General features: G+C 38.7%; 1 protein-coding gene across 6 annotated transcripts in view; it reads left to right on the forward strand.

The window, feature by feature from the left end:
* HECW2 (HECT, C2 and WW domain containing E3 ubiquitin protein ligase 2) overlaps positions 1-18,270 on the forward strand; it is a 174,901-nt gene that overhangs the window by 100,492 nt on the left and 56,139 nt on the right. For all 6 annotated transcript variants that reach the window (XM_068196277.1, XM_068196278.1, XM_068196279.1 and 3 more), the window contains 5 exons: positions 6,566-6,660; positions 10,569-10,644; positions 12,498-12,667; positions 15,149-15,291; positions 18,106-18,206. In XM_068196277.1, the coding sequence (XP_068052378.1) occupies positions 6,566-6,660; positions 10,569-10,644; positions 12,498-12,667; positions 15,149-15,291; positions 18,106-18,206 (585 nt within the window). The remainder of the gene's footprint in view (positions 1-6,565; positions 6,661-10,568; positions 10,645-12,497; positions 12,668-15,148; positions 15,292-18,105; positions 18,207-18,270) is intronic.

Below are 18,270 nucleotides of genomic sequence, written 5' to 3' on the forward strand. Positions count from 1 at the left end.
CCCAGAAGTCAAAAGCTGTACATATTCCAGTAAATAAAGCAGGGGGTGCTTGCAGTTCAGCACTATGGATGGTCATGTGCTCACTCTTGATTCTCTCCCATGGTGCTGCCTGGTTTGTTAGCATGGGCTTAGGCTGAGAGCCTGCTTTGAGACTGTATTGGCCTTGTGTTTATAAGTTATAGTTTTGGTCCCATGAGTGTTAATTACAGTGTCCACAAGAAGCACCTTCACCCACTTTACCTACCTTTGTTGTTATTTATACCATTTGATGTCATAGTCATTACTGTCAATAGAATAGAAATACATTGATTTGCATATATTTTCTTTACCAGTGCTATGGCTTTATGCTGTGAGCAATAATCCATAGTGGCAGCTGTTGGGATTCATCCAGAGACTGCCAGTCTTGTCACATCAATCACTTCCAAATCCCCCCTGGGATGTTTGTGGTTAAATTACTTCTGGTGCCACACTGCGATACTTGGATGCAGTGACTGCACAGATGCAGTGTGTTTTGAACTAAAATCTCGTTTGTGGCATAGAATTACAGGATAGTTTGAGTTGGAAGGGACCTTTAAAGGTCTCTAGTCCAACCCCCCTGCAATGAGCAGGGGCATCTTCGATAGGTCAGGTTGCTCAGATCCCTATCCAACCTGATCTTGAGTGCTTCCAGGGACTGGGCACCTACCACCTCTCTGGGCAACCTATGCCAGCATTTCACCACCCTCACTGTATAAATTTTCATCCTTATGTCTAGTCTGAATCTACCCTATTTTAGTTTAAAACCATTACCCACTGTCCCTGGTAAAAAATCTGTCCCCATCTTTCTGATAAGCTTCCTTCATGTACTGAAAGGCTGCAGTGGGTTCTCCTCAGAGCTTTTTCTTCTCCAGGCTGAGCAAACCCAATTCTCTCAGCCTGTCTTCATAGGAGAGGTTCTCCATTACTCCATTCTCTTGGTGACCTCCTCTGGAGTCACTTCACCAGGTCCCTGTCCCTCCTGTGCTGGCCCCCAGAGCTGGATGCAGTGTCCAGGTGGGATCTCAGAGTGGAGCAGAGGGGCAGAATCCCCTGCCTTGCCCTGCTGCCCACGGGGCTTTGGATGCAGCCCGGGACGCGTTTGGCTTTCTGGGCTGGGAGTGCCCATTGCTGGGTCATGTCCAGCCTCTGTCAGCTCTCCACCAGCTCTTCCAAGTCCTTCTCAGCAAGGCAGCTCTTGATCTGTTCATCCCCCATGAGTAAGAACATGAATAGACTATGAGATATATTCAGAAGACATGGTCATATATGTGTTTGCATTGCAATGGTATCATGTTAAAAGTGAGGTTTTATGTGGAGTTCTTGGTATTCAGTTCCTATTTCTGTGAAATTGCAACTTTTGCAAAAACAGTGTATTAGCACTGAAATGCCTTACTTTGTAAGTAGCAAAGCAGACTCCCAGCTCTCTTTTTTGTTAAAAGCTGATAGATATCGAAGGAAAAAAAAAAAACAGTTTAATAATTGAACTTCATATACTTTTAGCTTTTAAGGGCTCCTTGTAACTAGAGGTATGAACAGAATTTATTTTTTGTAATGGTTTTGACCATAATGGTCAATGTTAATGAATGTTCTATGAATGTAGATCATTATTTGTATCCAGTCTTTCTATTTTTACCATTTAAAGTTTTACCAGTTAAATTCTGTAAAGGTCATGGTTTTCTCACATGGAATTGTTCTGAGCCTGGAACATTCATCTGTGCAGTGCCCTGCAACCAGTGCCCTTTCAGTGGTGTGTCTGGGGACTCATGGTTATTGTCCCTACTCTATTTATAGACATATTCACCGAGTTAGAAATACTTTTATTCTTCTGCTGGTTTTTTGTGTTGTCTCTTAACAGCTATTTTTGAGTATCAAAAATAAATGAAACAGGATCAAGTCTTGTATTTTTTACATTTGTGGCAGGCTTTGTTGACTTCCTTATGCACATAATACCCCAGTGTTTTGTTTTAAAGGTTAGATTATAATTAAATACTTTGCCAAACTGGACCATGACTGTATATAAGAATCTCTGATGACAGCAAAGTGAATGGGGCTGTCAGGGATAGGATGCTGTGTTACCTGAATGAGCATTTGTCCGCATTCCCTTTGAAGCAGGTTAGATGGAAAGACCAGTGGGACAAAAGCATTTTCTGTTATTGATCCTACTTTAGCTAAAAAGCTTTTTGTAAGTCACTTTGTAGGTGGTCTGCCTACTGTCCCTGTAAAATAAATTCTGTGATACACCTGCTGAGAGAGATGGTGAGTACCTGAGGGCTGCTAGCTTTGCATTCTGCTGCTGTGTTTGCTACTGTCCAGTAGGAAGTAATCCACAATCAAAAATGCACATGCTGAAAGTGATGCAGAGAAGAGAATGCTAAATGTCCAAACAGAAATGTTGAGTTCACTGAACTGTTATGCTACAGAGGAGTTCAACAGGCAGGACATGCATAGCACTGCTAAATTCCTGCAGCTGTCTATCAGGTTCAGATATTCAACAGGCAGGACATGCATAGCACTGCTAAATTTCTTCAGTTGTCTAGCAGGTTCAGATGGAAAAAATTAGGATTCAACACAGTTGCTTTTGCACGGATTGCATCTCCCTTTATAGCTTTGTAAAGCTTGAATATGAGTGACTTCATTTGTTCTAGTTTGCTTAAATAAGTTTTGCAGAACATGCTCTCATATTTTTCCAATGAGTTACTGTGCTGTCAACTTTTTCCTCAGTGAGTATAGGAGGACATATGTTTCTGTCTGCAGAGAGCCATGGATTCAGCCCAAGTACCTTCTGGGTGCTCCGCTGCAGTGGCCAGGAAGTTTCAGCTGCTGTGCAGGTTCCATGCAGTGAACCGGGAGCACACTTTTGCTCTAGAGACTCTTGGAACCCAGCTTGGATTTGACTTCTTTTTGGAGATGGGTCTGCTTATCCCTTCTCAGTGGAGATGATTCCACCTCTAATATTGGTGTTTTGTTTGACTAGGGTCTGTCTGGAGCAAGCTGTTCTTACAGCAGAGACACCTGCTTTCCTGCATTATCAGTCTCCTGGAAAGAATGCATTCTCCAAGGATTATGCTTATGTAGTTATGTATTCTTAGAATCTTTCTTTAATAAAGCATTCTTTTGATGAGCAAAGGTAAAGTATCAAAGGCAGTAAAAAATTAGTTAGTGAGGAACTTTGGGGAATTAGTGATGTTTTAAACCCAAGCTGTTATTTAGTGTAAGCTGATCCCTTTATTACTGAAGAGGCAAAAGTATATGGTCCATAGAGGTAACAGCACTATAATTTCATGCAGGTGTTCTTTTGAAATTCAAATGTCAATGTTTGAGTCCCAGAAACCTTTACTGATTGCAACATTTCTGTTTAATGGACCTGAGATATAAGACTATAAGACTAAGGTTATAAAATAGTAACAGCTATTAGCTTTAAAAGAAGGGGATTATGTTTTCACAGAATTTTCTGATTAATTAACACATATATATATATATCACTTTTTATATGGCCATGTGATAGCTTTGAAAGAATCACAAATCCCCCCCAATTTAATTTTTGGCTTATTTTTAATTAAAGAAGGAATTTATTGTGGTCTATATATGTCTGTAGGAATGTCAATTATAAGAGGGCATGTGTAGTATCAAAAATACATTAATTTTTCCCATGAATAAAAATTCTTTTGTGTTCTGAAACATCTTATTTTCTTTAATAATACTGCAAATGGTCCTGTGGTCAGGTACAGATGTATGTCCTTTGCTGGGTTTACTGCTCTTAATGTTTTCATTAGGGATCCCATGCAAAGCAATCTCATTACCCTGTTGAGGAAGAACAAGTAGGAAAGAAAAAAGAGAAGTGCCAGTTTCCCCCTGAAGGCAGCACATAAAAGCAAGGTGGCAGGAGAAATGGAAGAAACTGGGAAAACTCTGTAGGCGACACATGCTAATGTGCACTTAGAGTATGCAATAGTTCAGAGGAAATGTGTGTGTTAATATGATATTGAACTCATTTCTCAAAATACTGAAGTCCTGTTTGCAGATAATTGAACTTGGTGCTTCTGAAGAAGTCTTTGTGTTTCTGGGGCCTTAGAACACATCTCAGCACACCACCTGTAACTATTAGAACAGCCACAGATACTTGTTTTCAGTATATCTAGAGGTCAGGAATCCATCAGTCATCAAGAAAAACCTCTTCTAATCAAGATTTTATTCCTGATAGCACCACACAAGACATGTCAAAAAGCTACATCCTCAGCTGCTTTGAACTTAGCAGGTTCCTCTGAGATTTCTTCTGTTAACATTAACTGCAGTTTCTAGTGTTACTAGCCAAGAAAAAAACCACTTTGGTGTCTCTTAATCTATGAAATGTTTGTGCTGTTGCTGTGTGTAAGATCCAGAATTGCGAATCTATGCTCATTTTGCCAACATCTGCATGCATATGATGGGTAGCCCATTTCTCAATTTTGTGCTGAATTTCAAGCACAGCTTCCCTTGTATTAATCCCACTGACACAGTACTAACAGCTGATCTACCATTTCTCTAAATGCATGTGTGAATGCAGTGCTGTAGAACTCCCAGACTGAGTCAGTGCTGCTTCTGCTGGCAAGTGGGAGAAAAAGTCTCATTGTCGTGTTTTTAAGTGCTCTGCTTTTTCTAATTATTTCTAGCAATAAGTCATGAAGTTTGGTATTTTGTTTGTTGGATTGTATTTTTTTAATTTAGTGTGCCTGAAAGGGATTGTCAGATCCATTTCTTGAATCAAGCATTGTTCTGTCACCAGCCATATACAGGTATTGAAAAGTAGAGTATGCTCATAGAAGTCAGTGAGAGAAAAAATATGGCCATGCAAAACTTGTAGTATTGCATTTCAGCCTTCAGGTAAGTGTACCTGTCAGTGTAGTGAGATTATTTGTCCCCCATCACATTATGGATTGTCTATGGATAGAACCAGCAGTTGGTAACCTTCCTACTGCTAGATTCTGTTTGAAAGTGATTAATTGAGAGAAGATAGTCACAACAGGCTGGATAAACAGTAGCTCCAGAAACTCTCTGAAAAATTAAGCTTAGGTTGCAATAAAAGTAAGCAATGCAATAAAAGCAAGCAATATAGCTGGAAATTGGAAGTCTTGGTTGGAACAATGCATTGTCTTAACCATGCACTCATGTAGCCGTAATATGTTCTCAGTGTAAATAAGAGATGCTCAGACTTGAGTTCTTGTTTCTTAGTATGTGCATTTTACAATGTGGAGAGTCCTGTACTTGGTGTAAATCCTCCCAGATTTTGTGAGTGCTCAACCTCTGATTTTATGTGAGCGAGAAATTCTTGTGTGTCCTAGATATAAGCACTGTTGGTAGGTAAGCAGAACTGCTCAGTTCAGGAAGAAACTAACCCATAATCCTGCCTGATGGGTTTTAGGTCTCATAAACCTTTGTAGGTGATTAGAAATCCTGTCTGCATTTTGAATTTTGCTGTAAAGCTTGTGGTAAATAGAGCATGTTTTGTCTGTGTGTGTGAACGCATCTGTGAGGAGGAGGAAGTGGGCTCAGCAGCTTCTCCACCTCCTGATTCCCTGGAGGCACTGTCAGCCAGACACTTTCCTTTGAAGGGTTGTTCTGAGGTGTCTCCTCTTTGTTCTGGGAGGAAGATAGTAAATAAACGTTGATATGTAACTGCAGTAAATTCAAAAATAAATAATCCTTTTTGGCTGAGCAGGCTTGCAGGGTGGTTTCTGAGTAGGGATAAGTGGGTACCTCAACCCTCAAGGAATCATGCCATATATGTCTCAAAATCTTACACCAAACACTGGGGTTTTCTACTTCAGGACTACTGACATATTGTTAAACCAAGCTGAGGAATTGAACTGTCAAGACTTTCATGCACATCCTCTGTCTGAACTGGCTGCTGTCATTCCTGCCTGCCTTTGGCCATTGCTGTCTGCCTGTGGCCATCTCTGTACCCAGAGGTAAAACCCTCACCAGCCTTACATAGAAGAGTTATCCCAATGGAGAAGGGAAACAGACATTGTTCCAGATAGAGAAAATCCCACAGGATCAAGGGCAGCCATAATTATAGCTGTTCTGCTTGGTTGGAAGAATGCAGAGGAACTAAAGTGGAGGTCAGGCTTCAGTTAAACATAATACTCTTTTGTTTGCAGTAAATGCAGTTTAGCAAACAAAACTTTAATCAGTGGGACCAGAAACATGGTTCAACGTTTACCTTTCCTGTGTTCCGATATATAAAGTGATTCCAGCTTCCTTCAGATATGTGTCACGTTCTTCAGAGTCCTACAAAATCATCCTAGTGGCAGATGTCTCATATGCCTTTTCCAGGGCTGATGATATAGTAGCAGAAATACACGTTGCAGAATTAGGTAAGTTATAATTTTTGTCTATTAAGTAATAGAATGACCCAACACACAACAAAGATATAACCAGCAGCTCTATTTTTAATTTCCTGTTAGAGTATTTCTGAAGATAGGTCACTGAATGCTGGACCCTTTTGTTGTGTCTCTTTTGCCTAGGGTCAGTCATGAAGTGTTTAATATGGTTTTTGTTTTCTTTTCAGCTGAAATAAAGATCTGTTTTAAATACTACCATGGTGTTAGTGGAGCCCTCAGAGCTACTACTCCATGTATCACTGTGAAAAACCCTGCTGTGATGGTGAGTTTAGCCTATTTGTTAATTGTATTTGTAGAAGATGATTTGCTGATTGGTTTTATAAAATGATAGTACTAATGACAGTATTAACTGTCAGACCAACCTATCAATATGTCTCCTATTTTTACTATTGACAGCAATTATTTAAAAAAAAAAAGTGTTGCCTTACAAAACTATAAAAACTGGAAAGTGATTTTCACGGTTTTGTATTGCTCATAATAAAATAACAGTAAAAAGTCACTGGGCTTAACTGAAATCTTTTATGCTAAGAATTTGACTTTTCTTGCATTCAGTTTTTTGCTACTTACAGTTTTTGGTAATTTAACACCGTACTAGAAATTTTTCACACTGATTATATAACTGAAACAATGTCCAGAGTCTCCATTTCTTCCTATTTCTTAAATATTTTCTAATATTCAGTATGAAACTCTTGCAGAGATAGCAACTGTTAGTATAAATAAAACTGGACAAAACTCTGCTCTTGCAAAAATTACTGTATTCTTTGAGTGTTCATATACCATTGAAATTTAGTAATTCTCTGATTATTGAGAACTACTGTCTTACTGCATTTGTGTTAGGAGGCTTGTTTGAAGTTTTTTCACTTTATGTAGCAGTGGAATAGTTGTTAAAGCAGTGGCAGAAAAAGCTTCCAGACTTTTACTATGGAGCTTTTGCTGTAAGTAATTTATCTATCAGGTTAGTTCTTCAGCTCAGCTTCAGCAAGTTTCACAGTGCCTTTGATTTGTTGATGTTAGCTGCCAAATATTTAAGATCACAGCTGTCAGGGTGATGTCCTGACAACTGCACTGTTGAGGATGCAATAAAGTAGAAATTACTCAGACTGCATAGCATTTATTCTGACCTTGTGCTTTCTCAGTGTTGTGTATTATATACAAGTGCATGCTATGGTTATCTGACACTAAATGTGCTATACAGACTTTGTGTCTTAATATACCAAATGTGTGTGGGTTTTCTCTTAGAATTACAAACCTAGGTGGTAGCATCATTTAATTTTCAGATCTTTGTCAGATCTCACTATGAGTAACACTTTCACAGATGCATACAGACTCGATACTTTACAGAAGAAAATGTGTCATAGTTAATGGGCCTGACAGCTACTGTCTTTAATATCAATATAAACTAAAGGCAGTAAGGTAGTCTGATTTTGAGCAAGAGGAAAAAAATGCGTCTGTAAATAACCCTTGTAATGGGCTGTGTGCTGCACTTATATATCATTGCTGAGAAGCAGAGTGATTATACTGAATGGAGAAGCCACTTGAACTTTTGTATTTTCTTGACCTTATCTTGTTATCCACCAGTAGTTTTGAGATTCATTGAACAAAAGGACATGTGAACTTCTGTCATCTAAGTATGCATTTAATGACTTGGTAGTTACTTGGAGAGCTGTCTCTGAGAGTCATGGTAATTCTTGAAGGCTTATAACAGCTTTTCCTGTTTAAATTTCTTTCCTTTGAAAGGTAATGCAGGGCCCTGGGTATTGTACAGAATTCACACACCTGCTAGAAGGGGTAATTTTATATAAACATTTTGTTTGCGTTAACAGTGCAGACTTGCAGAAATAGCGAGCTGTTGGTTTTCCTGATGAGAATGTTGTATGACAGTTCAGATGATACTTCCTAAAAATGTCATACTGAGTTAGTTATGTGTAAGTAAACCTATTGTAAAACATTAAAACTTCACTGCATTTCCATGGTTTTGGTGTTGAGCTGAAGCACTGTGCAGTAGAGATCACTGGGTTCTCTTGATACTGGTTCTGTCTTTTCTTAGAGAAATGCTGTTTGAGGAAGTGGTAAGAGAGTCATGGTGTGCTCATTCCCCTTTTTTATGGTGCAGTAAATTCCTTGCTTACTGGATTTTCTCATACTGATGGTATATCACACCAGGTATTTCATTCCATCATACTTTGGATAAGCAGCTAACATTCTATTGTGTTACCTTGGCTCAGGGGAGATAGAAGGAAGGCCTGATGGAGCATTCAGAAACACTGTGTTACACCAGATGACATGGCCTTTGTGCTGCAAAGCTCTGTGTGTGTGCTGGGATGAAATTTTTCAGTTGCGGCAAAAGAATTGAAACTGCTGTTTAGATCATAATGAAACAGGAAGAGGTTGTATAGAAAAGTCATGGAAGTGCTAGGGAACACTGTCACCATTCATGTTACTATAGCTGAATTGTCAGCAAATTCTATTTTCTATAACGTGAAGTTAGCAATAAAAATTATGTTATCTGAATGGAGTCCAACTTGTAGCAGAAAAATAGGTATAGAATGGGGAAGGTCTTTTTGTTGGTGAGTAACATTTTTAACAAGGAAAATAGTGTGTGCGGAAATAAGCTCAAAAGAGGAAATTGGAATACACAGCATTCCTGTGGCATTGCCTGGACAGCGTTAGTATCACAGTGGAATGCACCCCTCACCGCTTCCATGGTGTCTGTCTGTAGGCAAGGGAGCACTGATCCAGCTGGAATTAACCCACTGCTTTTGATGCCTTCATAATTTTGCTACCACCTGTCACTACTTATGTATCCGTATAAAATCACTGGCATAGTAATGTCATGCTGGGTGGAAGAGGGATAGTTCTGAGCACTCTGGTGAGACTTGTCTTGCCCTGAGAGGTGGGAAGTGCCCGTGAAGCCAGCAGTAAGGGAAGGGAATGGACTGGCTGGCGAGTGCCAGTGCTCGCTGGCATGGTGTGTCCCCTCACAAGACCGCTGAGGACCACGGGGATGTCAGGCCCCAACATCGTGGCTGTTTCTTCATCACTTTGTCTGGAGAAATCCACATGGTTGCTAATTCCAATGAAATTCCAATGTGCTTGCTGATCATTGTGGGAAGTATTTGAAATTACATTATTAAGTAGCTTAAAGCAAAATAAAAAGGAATGACTATGTGTTGGATGAATGCAAAGCAGCTTCCCTGCAGCTCCAGAGTCATTTATCCATCTGGTGACTCCAAACCACTGCTCAGGGCCGCCTCACATTCTTCATCTACACTCACAGGTGTGCTCAGTTTTATTCAGCTGATTTGCATCTTTCAGTAGATCAGACCCTGTTCTATCACTGGTATTAATCCTCAGCTCTGTGTTTGGCTCAAACTTTTTCTGTGTCACCTCTCCTGCCTGGGAGTGAGTGCAATGCCTGCCCAGGGAACCATTTGTCTTCAAATATCTCTCCATTGATGTCTCTGCGATAGATTATTCGGCTGGATGCACATCTCCTCTGTCTTGAAAGACAAATCCTTCTGGTAGTTGAAAGAGACAGACATTAATACATGAGAAACTTTTATTCTGAAGTAGTGCTTTACCTATTGAGGGATTTCAGTAGAAACCAAACCTCAAAAATCTGTGAATCATAAGGTTTTAGACCACATTTATATTTAGATGTCTGATGTGCTTTTCTGTTTAAAAGGAGCTTTTGTTAATAGAGCTGAAAGCTTTTTTTAGTCTCTCTTTGATCTCTTTGCTTTTTTTTTTTTTGTTGCACACTAAATTATGTATTTGTGGAAAGTGACAAAAGTTACATATGCTGTCCCTGGACAGCCCAGTGCTTTGATGTGTATTACAAATCCATACTGTTGTTTGTTATTTTACAAAAGGGAAAGCTGTAAAAGATGCAGGTTTTCTCTGACTAATATTGTCTGCATGTGTGTTACCCTATACATGTTCTGTTTGAAAGATTTGGGCTACTGGTATATTAACATTGTGTGACATAAATAATAGGTCTTTTGCTGTAAACTAATGCTGTGGCTGAGGCTGTCTGTGGTAACAAGGCAGTATTTGGTCAGATCCTTCCCTAGCATAGTACCTTAAAATTGAATTATCATCCTCAGGCATGTACAAAGGAGATGAAAACTTCAGTGGTTTTTTTTTTTTTTTTTTTTTTTTTTTCTCTAGATGGGAGTAGAAGGCACGGATGAAGGTGCTTCTGGAGCTCAGCACTCTAGGAAGTTGGTCAGCTTTACCCTATCAGGTAAAAACCAATACTTCTCTGTGTTTTACAAATTATTGTTAAAAAAAAGTAAGTTGCTGTTCTAAATAACATCAAAGATTGAATGCTTTTCTTCATTAGCCTCTCTAGGAGCACACTCTAGTGGCTTGAAAGATGTCGTTTCTTTAGAACTTCTGTTTGTTGAAAACCAGCCAGAATCATGGATCTCCAGGAGTGAAAGAAATGGATTTGATATATCCCAGCATGAGAAATTTAGGGAAATTTCCAGTTTGCACAAGGGACAGTTCCTCTCAGATTGAAGAGCAGAAAGCATAACTTCTAACTAAAATGCAGTCTGGCTCCATCACTTCGAAAAAAGCAATAGCTGAATGGTGGTTTAGAAAGGGAAAAAAATTCCCTTGTAACAGAGCTAAGCTGTCACTACAGTGAAATTGCTGTAGGGGTGCAGTCTACCAGCTTCACTTGTTTTGATTAGCACTTTATTCCAGGGAAATCTTGTGTGAGATGGAAGCATATTCAGCTCAAGCAAAGGCAGATGAACTTTGCTTCTGAATCTTGAAGAGCTGACAATAAAAACGTGTAGAGATTGTAGAGGTAGAGCAGAAAAAATCCACTGTTTTTTGAAGTGGCCTTTCAGCAGCTACCTGGATGGAGCTGATAGGTTGTACAGACTCACACAGTGGGCTATACAAGTAATTACTTTGTGAATTCTGAAAAATTCTGTTTTGTTTAATAGACATTTGTGATTCTGCCTGAGGAGTCCCATGAAATAATTTTGAAAGATGTGTTGACTGATAGGCTTGTGACATGTGTCCTTTATTGTTTTTGGGTTGTTCATTTACACATGACTCTATTTCAGTATGTTTCTGCTGTGTGGCGTAATTCTAAATATTGGGTAGGATTCTTTTTTTTTTTTTTTACCAAATCCACAGGCATGGCATTTAATTTTAGAGCAGTGAATTCTGCGTGTCTAAACTGTATGTGCCAGTTGCATTGCTGCATGCAGCATACTGGTGTACCTAATGGAAAAAGACAAGTCTTGTGCTTCAGCAAACCTGCAGAGAAACAGAAATATTTTACAGTTAAGTTTAAAATCTAATATTATATTAAAAAGTACCTCCTTATTGTTGCTGAAGCTTGCACTGTCATTGAAGTCCTTAGTCATGACGATATGCTCCTGAGGAAATTATTATTTATTATTATAAGTTGTGAGGGCTGCAGTACTGAGGCTTCCCTAGGAAAAATTTCCCTAGAAGCCTTTTCAGAAAACTTTGCCTCCTTTTACATGAGGTAGATTATCTGCTCTGTTGGGAGGAAATTGCATCATAGTCTAGAGCAGACTTGGTAAGTTACATTTATCAAAGACTGAACTTTTGGAAAGTGTCTTTTCACTGCATTACCTCCCATACAGTTTTTTATCTCCTCTTCTCACCCAGAAACAAAACAAGTACTGCAAGTACTGTGTGATTCATTTTGGGCTGTTTCTATTGGTTTTTTTTTTTTGTTGTTGTTGTTTTGGTTTTTTTTTTTTTTTTTTTTTTTTTTTTTTTTCTTTAAGTGGAAATGCCTTAGATACCTTACTGAGAAAAGTATTTGTAGGTGAGCTACAAGTTTATACTTTTTGTTTTACAAGTAAGTGAAGGCTCAAATGTAAATGAGGATGTTGATACCTTTCTTCCTTATATTCTTTTGGGAAAACACTTGATTTCCTGCTGTACAGTGGATCCAGTTAATGTGTGAGTACTTTTAAGTTGCTTTATTTAGTAATCTATGGTGAATTGATTTCCTGGGTAATATTTTAGGAATGCACTACTTTGTGAACTAGCTTTAATTTACTCAGTTCCTTTTTCCTTCCTTCTTGTTTTGCTTTATAGATATTAGAGCAGCTGGACTTAAAAAAGGCATGTTCTTCAACCCTGATCCTTATCTAAAGATGTCCATTCAGCCAGGCAAGAAAAGTACATTTCCTACGTTTGCTCACCATGGCCAGGAAAGAAGGTCGACTATCATCAGTAACACAACTAATCCTGTCTGGCACAGAGAGGTAATGTATCCCTTTTGGGAGCTGTCTGCCAGCTGATGCAGCGTACCAGGCTGGCATTCTCTCTCCATGCATTAGGCCTTACTCTCTGAAAGCCATGAGCTTCTTTTGTAGCTAGTTATTTAAAGTGACACAGAAATTTTCGTAATTTTAGGAATCCTGTTGGTGGATAGAAACAGTTATTGTCTGCATATTAAAGCTGAGTATTTAAGCTGCTGGCAGTTAATTCCCTTCTCTGCTAAAAAAAGCTGAATTCACTTAGCCACCCTATAGATTTCTTCAAACTGCAAAGATAAAAAGTTGGATTATATGTTGTGAGAAGACTCTTTAAGAGATGTTACACTACATGAACATTTATGCTTAGTGATTGCAATAACGGTTCATTTAGAAATGGTGTTTTTGTGGTGCACAGCAGATGACAAATTTTCAGTTTTGTCAGGCTAAGGGGATACTCATTGATGTAGTCCCTGCAAGCTACACCTTGCAGGAAGGAAAACTCAGGAAGGTGTTAGAGCACCACTCAGCAAGGGGGCAAACAGGCAGAAACCAGTTCGCCAAACGTGTTTGTATTGGGTAAACTGTGCACATCCCATGGAAGGAAATCAGTCCCACAGCTGTCATTGAATGCAGGAGAGCCATGTCTATGCTTTTGAAGATAAATGTTTATGTGGCAAAGTGAAACTGCTGACACACATCCATAGCCCTTTCAGGACTGGCAAGCCTGTACTGTGGTGAATGTTAATGTATTCTTTGGGAAGATGAAAATTGGGTAGGCTTTGGGAAATGTTTCCACAAATCATAAATCAAACAAGCAGTAAAGCAGAACTGAGCAGGGCCAGCATTAGCACTGCCCTGGGGTGCTTGGTTGTGGGAAAGACTATAGATGTGAATAGTCTTAAAGTCTTTAAAAAAAAACAAAGTTCAGATCTCTGCACTGATTCTTCAGCTTTCTGTCTGTCTGTCCATCTAGCCAGTAGCTAGAAAGAAAACTTACTCGTTTTATCCCCCCTGTTTTTTCCTCCTCCAGTTTTCCTTGGCTTTGAAGCTTATTAGAAAAGAGATAGTGTTCACTGGTGCACACATTGTATTAGCTTGCTTTAGCTGCTGGATCTTCCCTTTAGCAATGCTCTGACAACAGCAGTTATGATCCCATTACATATTCTGTCCTAGTGGTGCAGGATTGATCCTGTTTTACACCTAATACTTTCTGCAAAGTAATTTGCAATATTATAGCAAACTGAGAGTGACACATTTTTAAGTTCTGTTTATCAGAGGAACCCAGTTGTGACAGTTGCTCAGCATGAGGAAGGGATTTTATTCCTCAGCCAGTTTAATTGGTTTTTTTGAAGATGTTTATCTGATGCCTACAGCTGAACTGAAGAGCTATTTCTCCTCTTGTTATTTGTTCAGTGTATCCTTGGCTACCTAACTAACCACATGTGTATTAGGCATTGTGCACAGGTGGTTTGCTCAGAGGTCATAAAGGTGGCAGATAGTAAAAGAATAACCAGATGACCTTGTTTTTTCTGAGTAGGTTATGCCATACTTTGCTTGCTTATTTGGAATATCCTAAAATCTAGGTGACAAATACAATTTTTGACTTCCTAAGCTTGTTTTCTAAAGGGAATTTATCATCACACTGAATGTATGTGTGTGTGTCTGCCAACATGCTTGCTTAACATTTGCCCTGTACCACTTTTGAATCTTTTCGCCATTGTTGGGCAGACTTGACAGAGCAGTACAGATCTAAGAGATGAATAACTCACAAAATGCATGAAAATGAAAGCTGAAAAGAGTAACTGTGTTAATGTCCCCATGTAGGGAAAGGTGGAAAAACGATTTTACCAGTCATCAAGAAATCTTCTGTAAATTAGTACCATATTGTTTAAAGGCCCCAAGTACAAGAAAAGGTTCTCTTGGAGTTTGCTGGGAAGATTTGTCAATGGTGGGGCAAAACTCTATAGAAAATTCTCCTCCTCTAGTAGGGCTGTTCCTGAATGTACTGTATACACATTGCCCTTTTGACTTCCTGTCGTGCATACAAAACATGAATGCCAAGCATGGTGTTGGGAGGGAAATTCTTCTGAGCACAGCCTGGAGTGAGACACTTACTTCCTCCTGCATGGACCTGACAGAGTGCAGCCAGGATTCCTCCTCTTTTTGCTTTCCCCTATGCAAATAGCAGCAAGCAGTCAGATACATGGTGTTCTACTTTCAGACATAGACCCTGAAAGTGCTTTTATCCACTACAGTTTCTTACTGAGCAGTTCTTTTCACAAAACTGTGAAAGGGAATGGGGAACAGTAAAAAGCTGGTTACATATGCAAAAATTCTTTAATAAATGATGCTGACATTATTTTGCCATGTGGAAACTGCTGTCATCAGTCATTACTTTTTGGAGTTTGCTGCACATTAGTAGTAATTAAGTACATTCTTTCTAAATAAAGGTGTATTGATGGTGTCAAATATGTTCTTTCCTTCCAGAAATATTCTTTTGTTGCACTTCTAACAGATGTCCTGGAAATTGAGGTTAAAGACAAATTTGCCAAGAGTCGTCCGATCATCAAGCGCTTCCTTGGGAAATTAACCATACCTGTTCAGAGACTTTTGGAGAGACATGCAATTGGGTAAATGAATACATTTTTAATGCTAGCTTGTTTTCAGCAGGAGGACTCAGCATCTGGGATACTGAGAGCAAAGAGCAGCCTTTCTGGCTTATTGGTACAGACCAGCAAATTTTTACTTCATTTGTACTAAGAAATATATTGTAATTTTAATAGCTTTATTGCCTGACTGGAAAACAGCAATGTTTCTAGCCCTGTCCTGAATACATGTACCCACATTTGTGTTGATGTGTGTCTTTTTCCTTTCAGCTTAATTTCTTTACATAAAACATGGTATTCACAAGAAACGTTACCCTCTGGCTAGCTAGTCAAGAAGCAAGGCATTTTCACAATACTGCATGGTTGCGTGCAAATCTTTTAGAACAAGCAGGTATAATTGACTGACTTCTTGTACAGCTGAAGTCTTTTTCATTGTCAGTTCACTAATCAGAGATGTAATATCCCTTCAGTGAATTGGCCAGAACTGCAAGGCTGTGACTCCTTATTTTTCAGAGTGCTTCTAGTACTACACAATTAAAATTGCCTGTCATTATGAATAGCTCACTGATGGGATTCAAAATTCACCTGTTGTGCATGCCTTTTTTAAAGGCCCTGCCTCAAAAGTTTGCTTAAGTTAGTGCCTCCATTGACTTTAAAAAGCTACAGGATTAGGCCCATGAGGTACCTGGGTGAAATTAAATGCATACTTTCTTCTTTAACGCTTAAGGGCATGGCAGTGTCATCACACTTATACCAGCTGGTCTCCTTTTCCACATGTATTCCCCTCAAAGTAACAAGTTGCATAAAGGGAGAAAATCAAATACAATTTAAAAGCAGTTTTCAGCTTTATGTTTTCAAAGTATTGTACACACTGGTAAGTAAAGGAAGAATAAAATTGTAAAAGTAGCTTAAAATTTTGATAATACCTTCTGACACAGAATTTATTAAAAACATTTTTTTAAAAAGCTTGTCCATTTGTTTTGTAGCGGTATCTAAGAACAGTGCAGGTGTATACATAATATAACTTTTCTAAGAATTGCCTCACACTGAGTTTCAACAAACTGTTTGGTTGAAACCAAACAGTTGTTGAAAAGTAGCTTTTTCTAATAAATTTGCACATTCCTATACACGCAAAAATAACACCTTGATCCAGGCTGGTTTCAAAACCCAGTGCAGGTTTTTATTTCCTTGCTAAACACCAAAATGTTTTTCTGCTCTGGGATTCGTGGTGCCGTGATTTATGGAAATTACCACTTTGCTGTGTTCATTAGTTCTCATCTCTGGTTTTTCAGACCATTATTCTGTTTTCTTCTCTGAATTCAGTTCTGTATATTTGATACATCAAATCTTTGTAGGAAAGGAGAGGCAGTATAAGATATATAGATTAAGAATATGGGTATTTGGTTGGTTTGCCACACTTCTGTTAAATTAAATCTTTTGCCTCTTCCTCTGTAGTATACCTGTCCATTTTCAGTTTCTGTGTAAAGACAGACAATATTTCACCAAAGGTTTTGCAGAGTAAAGTAGTGGCTAATGTAGATGTGAAATAGAAATGTACCAAATATACAATTATAACTTCTAATGCTCTTGCATTTTTTTTTTTTGGTCAAGCAAATATAATACCATCATTTTGGTGATGTCAAAGACGATCCTCAAGGAATGAAAAGATGAAATCCAGAACCAGCCACTTTTAGATAAATTCTGCCTCACTTTTAGCTGTAGTCACAGCTCACAAACTTGTGTAGTGAAATGGCCAGTGGCTTTTAATTTCCTGAAAAACATTATAAATGAACATGAGAATCATCTAGAATTGATTCAGCTGAATACAGAGAAGACATTATTCATGATGTGGCTTCCTCTATTCTTGAATGGTGTGGAATAATATAAAGCTTATGAAAAACTGGGAGCCTCAGATATCTAATGGATGACTTGTATTTGGAGTACAGAGTGAGGAGTCTGTGACAGGTCCTGGAGACACTACTGCAGAGATTTGGTATCTTGTGGGCTATAGAGCCGTGTGGAGAGGGGATGCTGCCTGTCCACTCAGGGCTTTTTTTTTTTCCCTAAAAGTTTATGCAAATTGCTGCGGCTTACTTCAGTAATTATTGCATTTGTTTTATTTTGCAGTAGGAGTGCTCCCAGTAAAGGAGAAGTGTTTGTACCAGTATAAAGTTATTTGCATAAATAACAGTGGTTTCCTGTGGAGGTCTTTAGTAGCTCCCTCTACTTCTTTCAGCTGTCCCAGCTGTGCTGAGGGGATCTGGGGCTGTGAATTCTGGCTGTGCCTAAATAAATACGTTCAGCCTGGGATCTGATCCAAAGTCTCAAGCTGATACAAGTGTCTAATCTAGTCTGAGCCCCACTGAATTCAGTAACTCTTAAGAACATATGTAAAGATAAAATCAAGCATTAATAGTTTTACTAAATCAGAAAGTAGAAGTGCTTTGTTGAATGTGAAAAATTATGAAGTAACTATTTGTGACTTTTGTACATAGTAAAAGCCACAAGGGGGCAGAAAGGTTTTGTTAATTATAGAACAATGTTGGGGAAAGGAGGAGGTTAGGAGAGGGGGACCTTTGCAGTTTGATTTCTTTAGAACTTAAGATATTTAGGGATGTATAAGAATTGGTGGGGCACAATCTGTATTTGGAATTGATCCAGCATTGTTTTTTAGGCTGCTTTATCTGTTAATGAAAGGTATTTTACACCATTGTTGGTGTTAGTGCTTTTCCATGCAAACCAGAGTATATGGCTGATTTTAAGACCATAATAGGAATTAAATACCAAAAACATGAAGACAGCAAAAATTTTTAAAACCCAATATTTTTGATTTTGCAGAGACCAGGTTCTCAGCTATAATCTTGGCAGAAGGCTTCCAGCTGATCATGTTAGTGGGTATCTTCAATTTAAAGTGGAAATCACATCCTCTGTTCATGAAGGTGAGAATTAATCAATTATCTGGATCTCCAGATAGTTGTATGGAGAGAGTTTCTCTGTATTTCT

This window comes from Anomalospiza imberbis, chromosome 7, assembly GCF_031753505.1.
Source record: "Anomalospiza imberbis isolate Cuckoo-Finch-1a 21T00152 chromosome 7, ASM3175350v1, whole genome shotgun sequence".
Taxonomy (NCBI): domain Eukaryota; kingdom Metazoa; phylum Chordata; class Aves; order Passeriformes; family Viduidae; genus Anomalospiza; species Anomalospiza imberbis.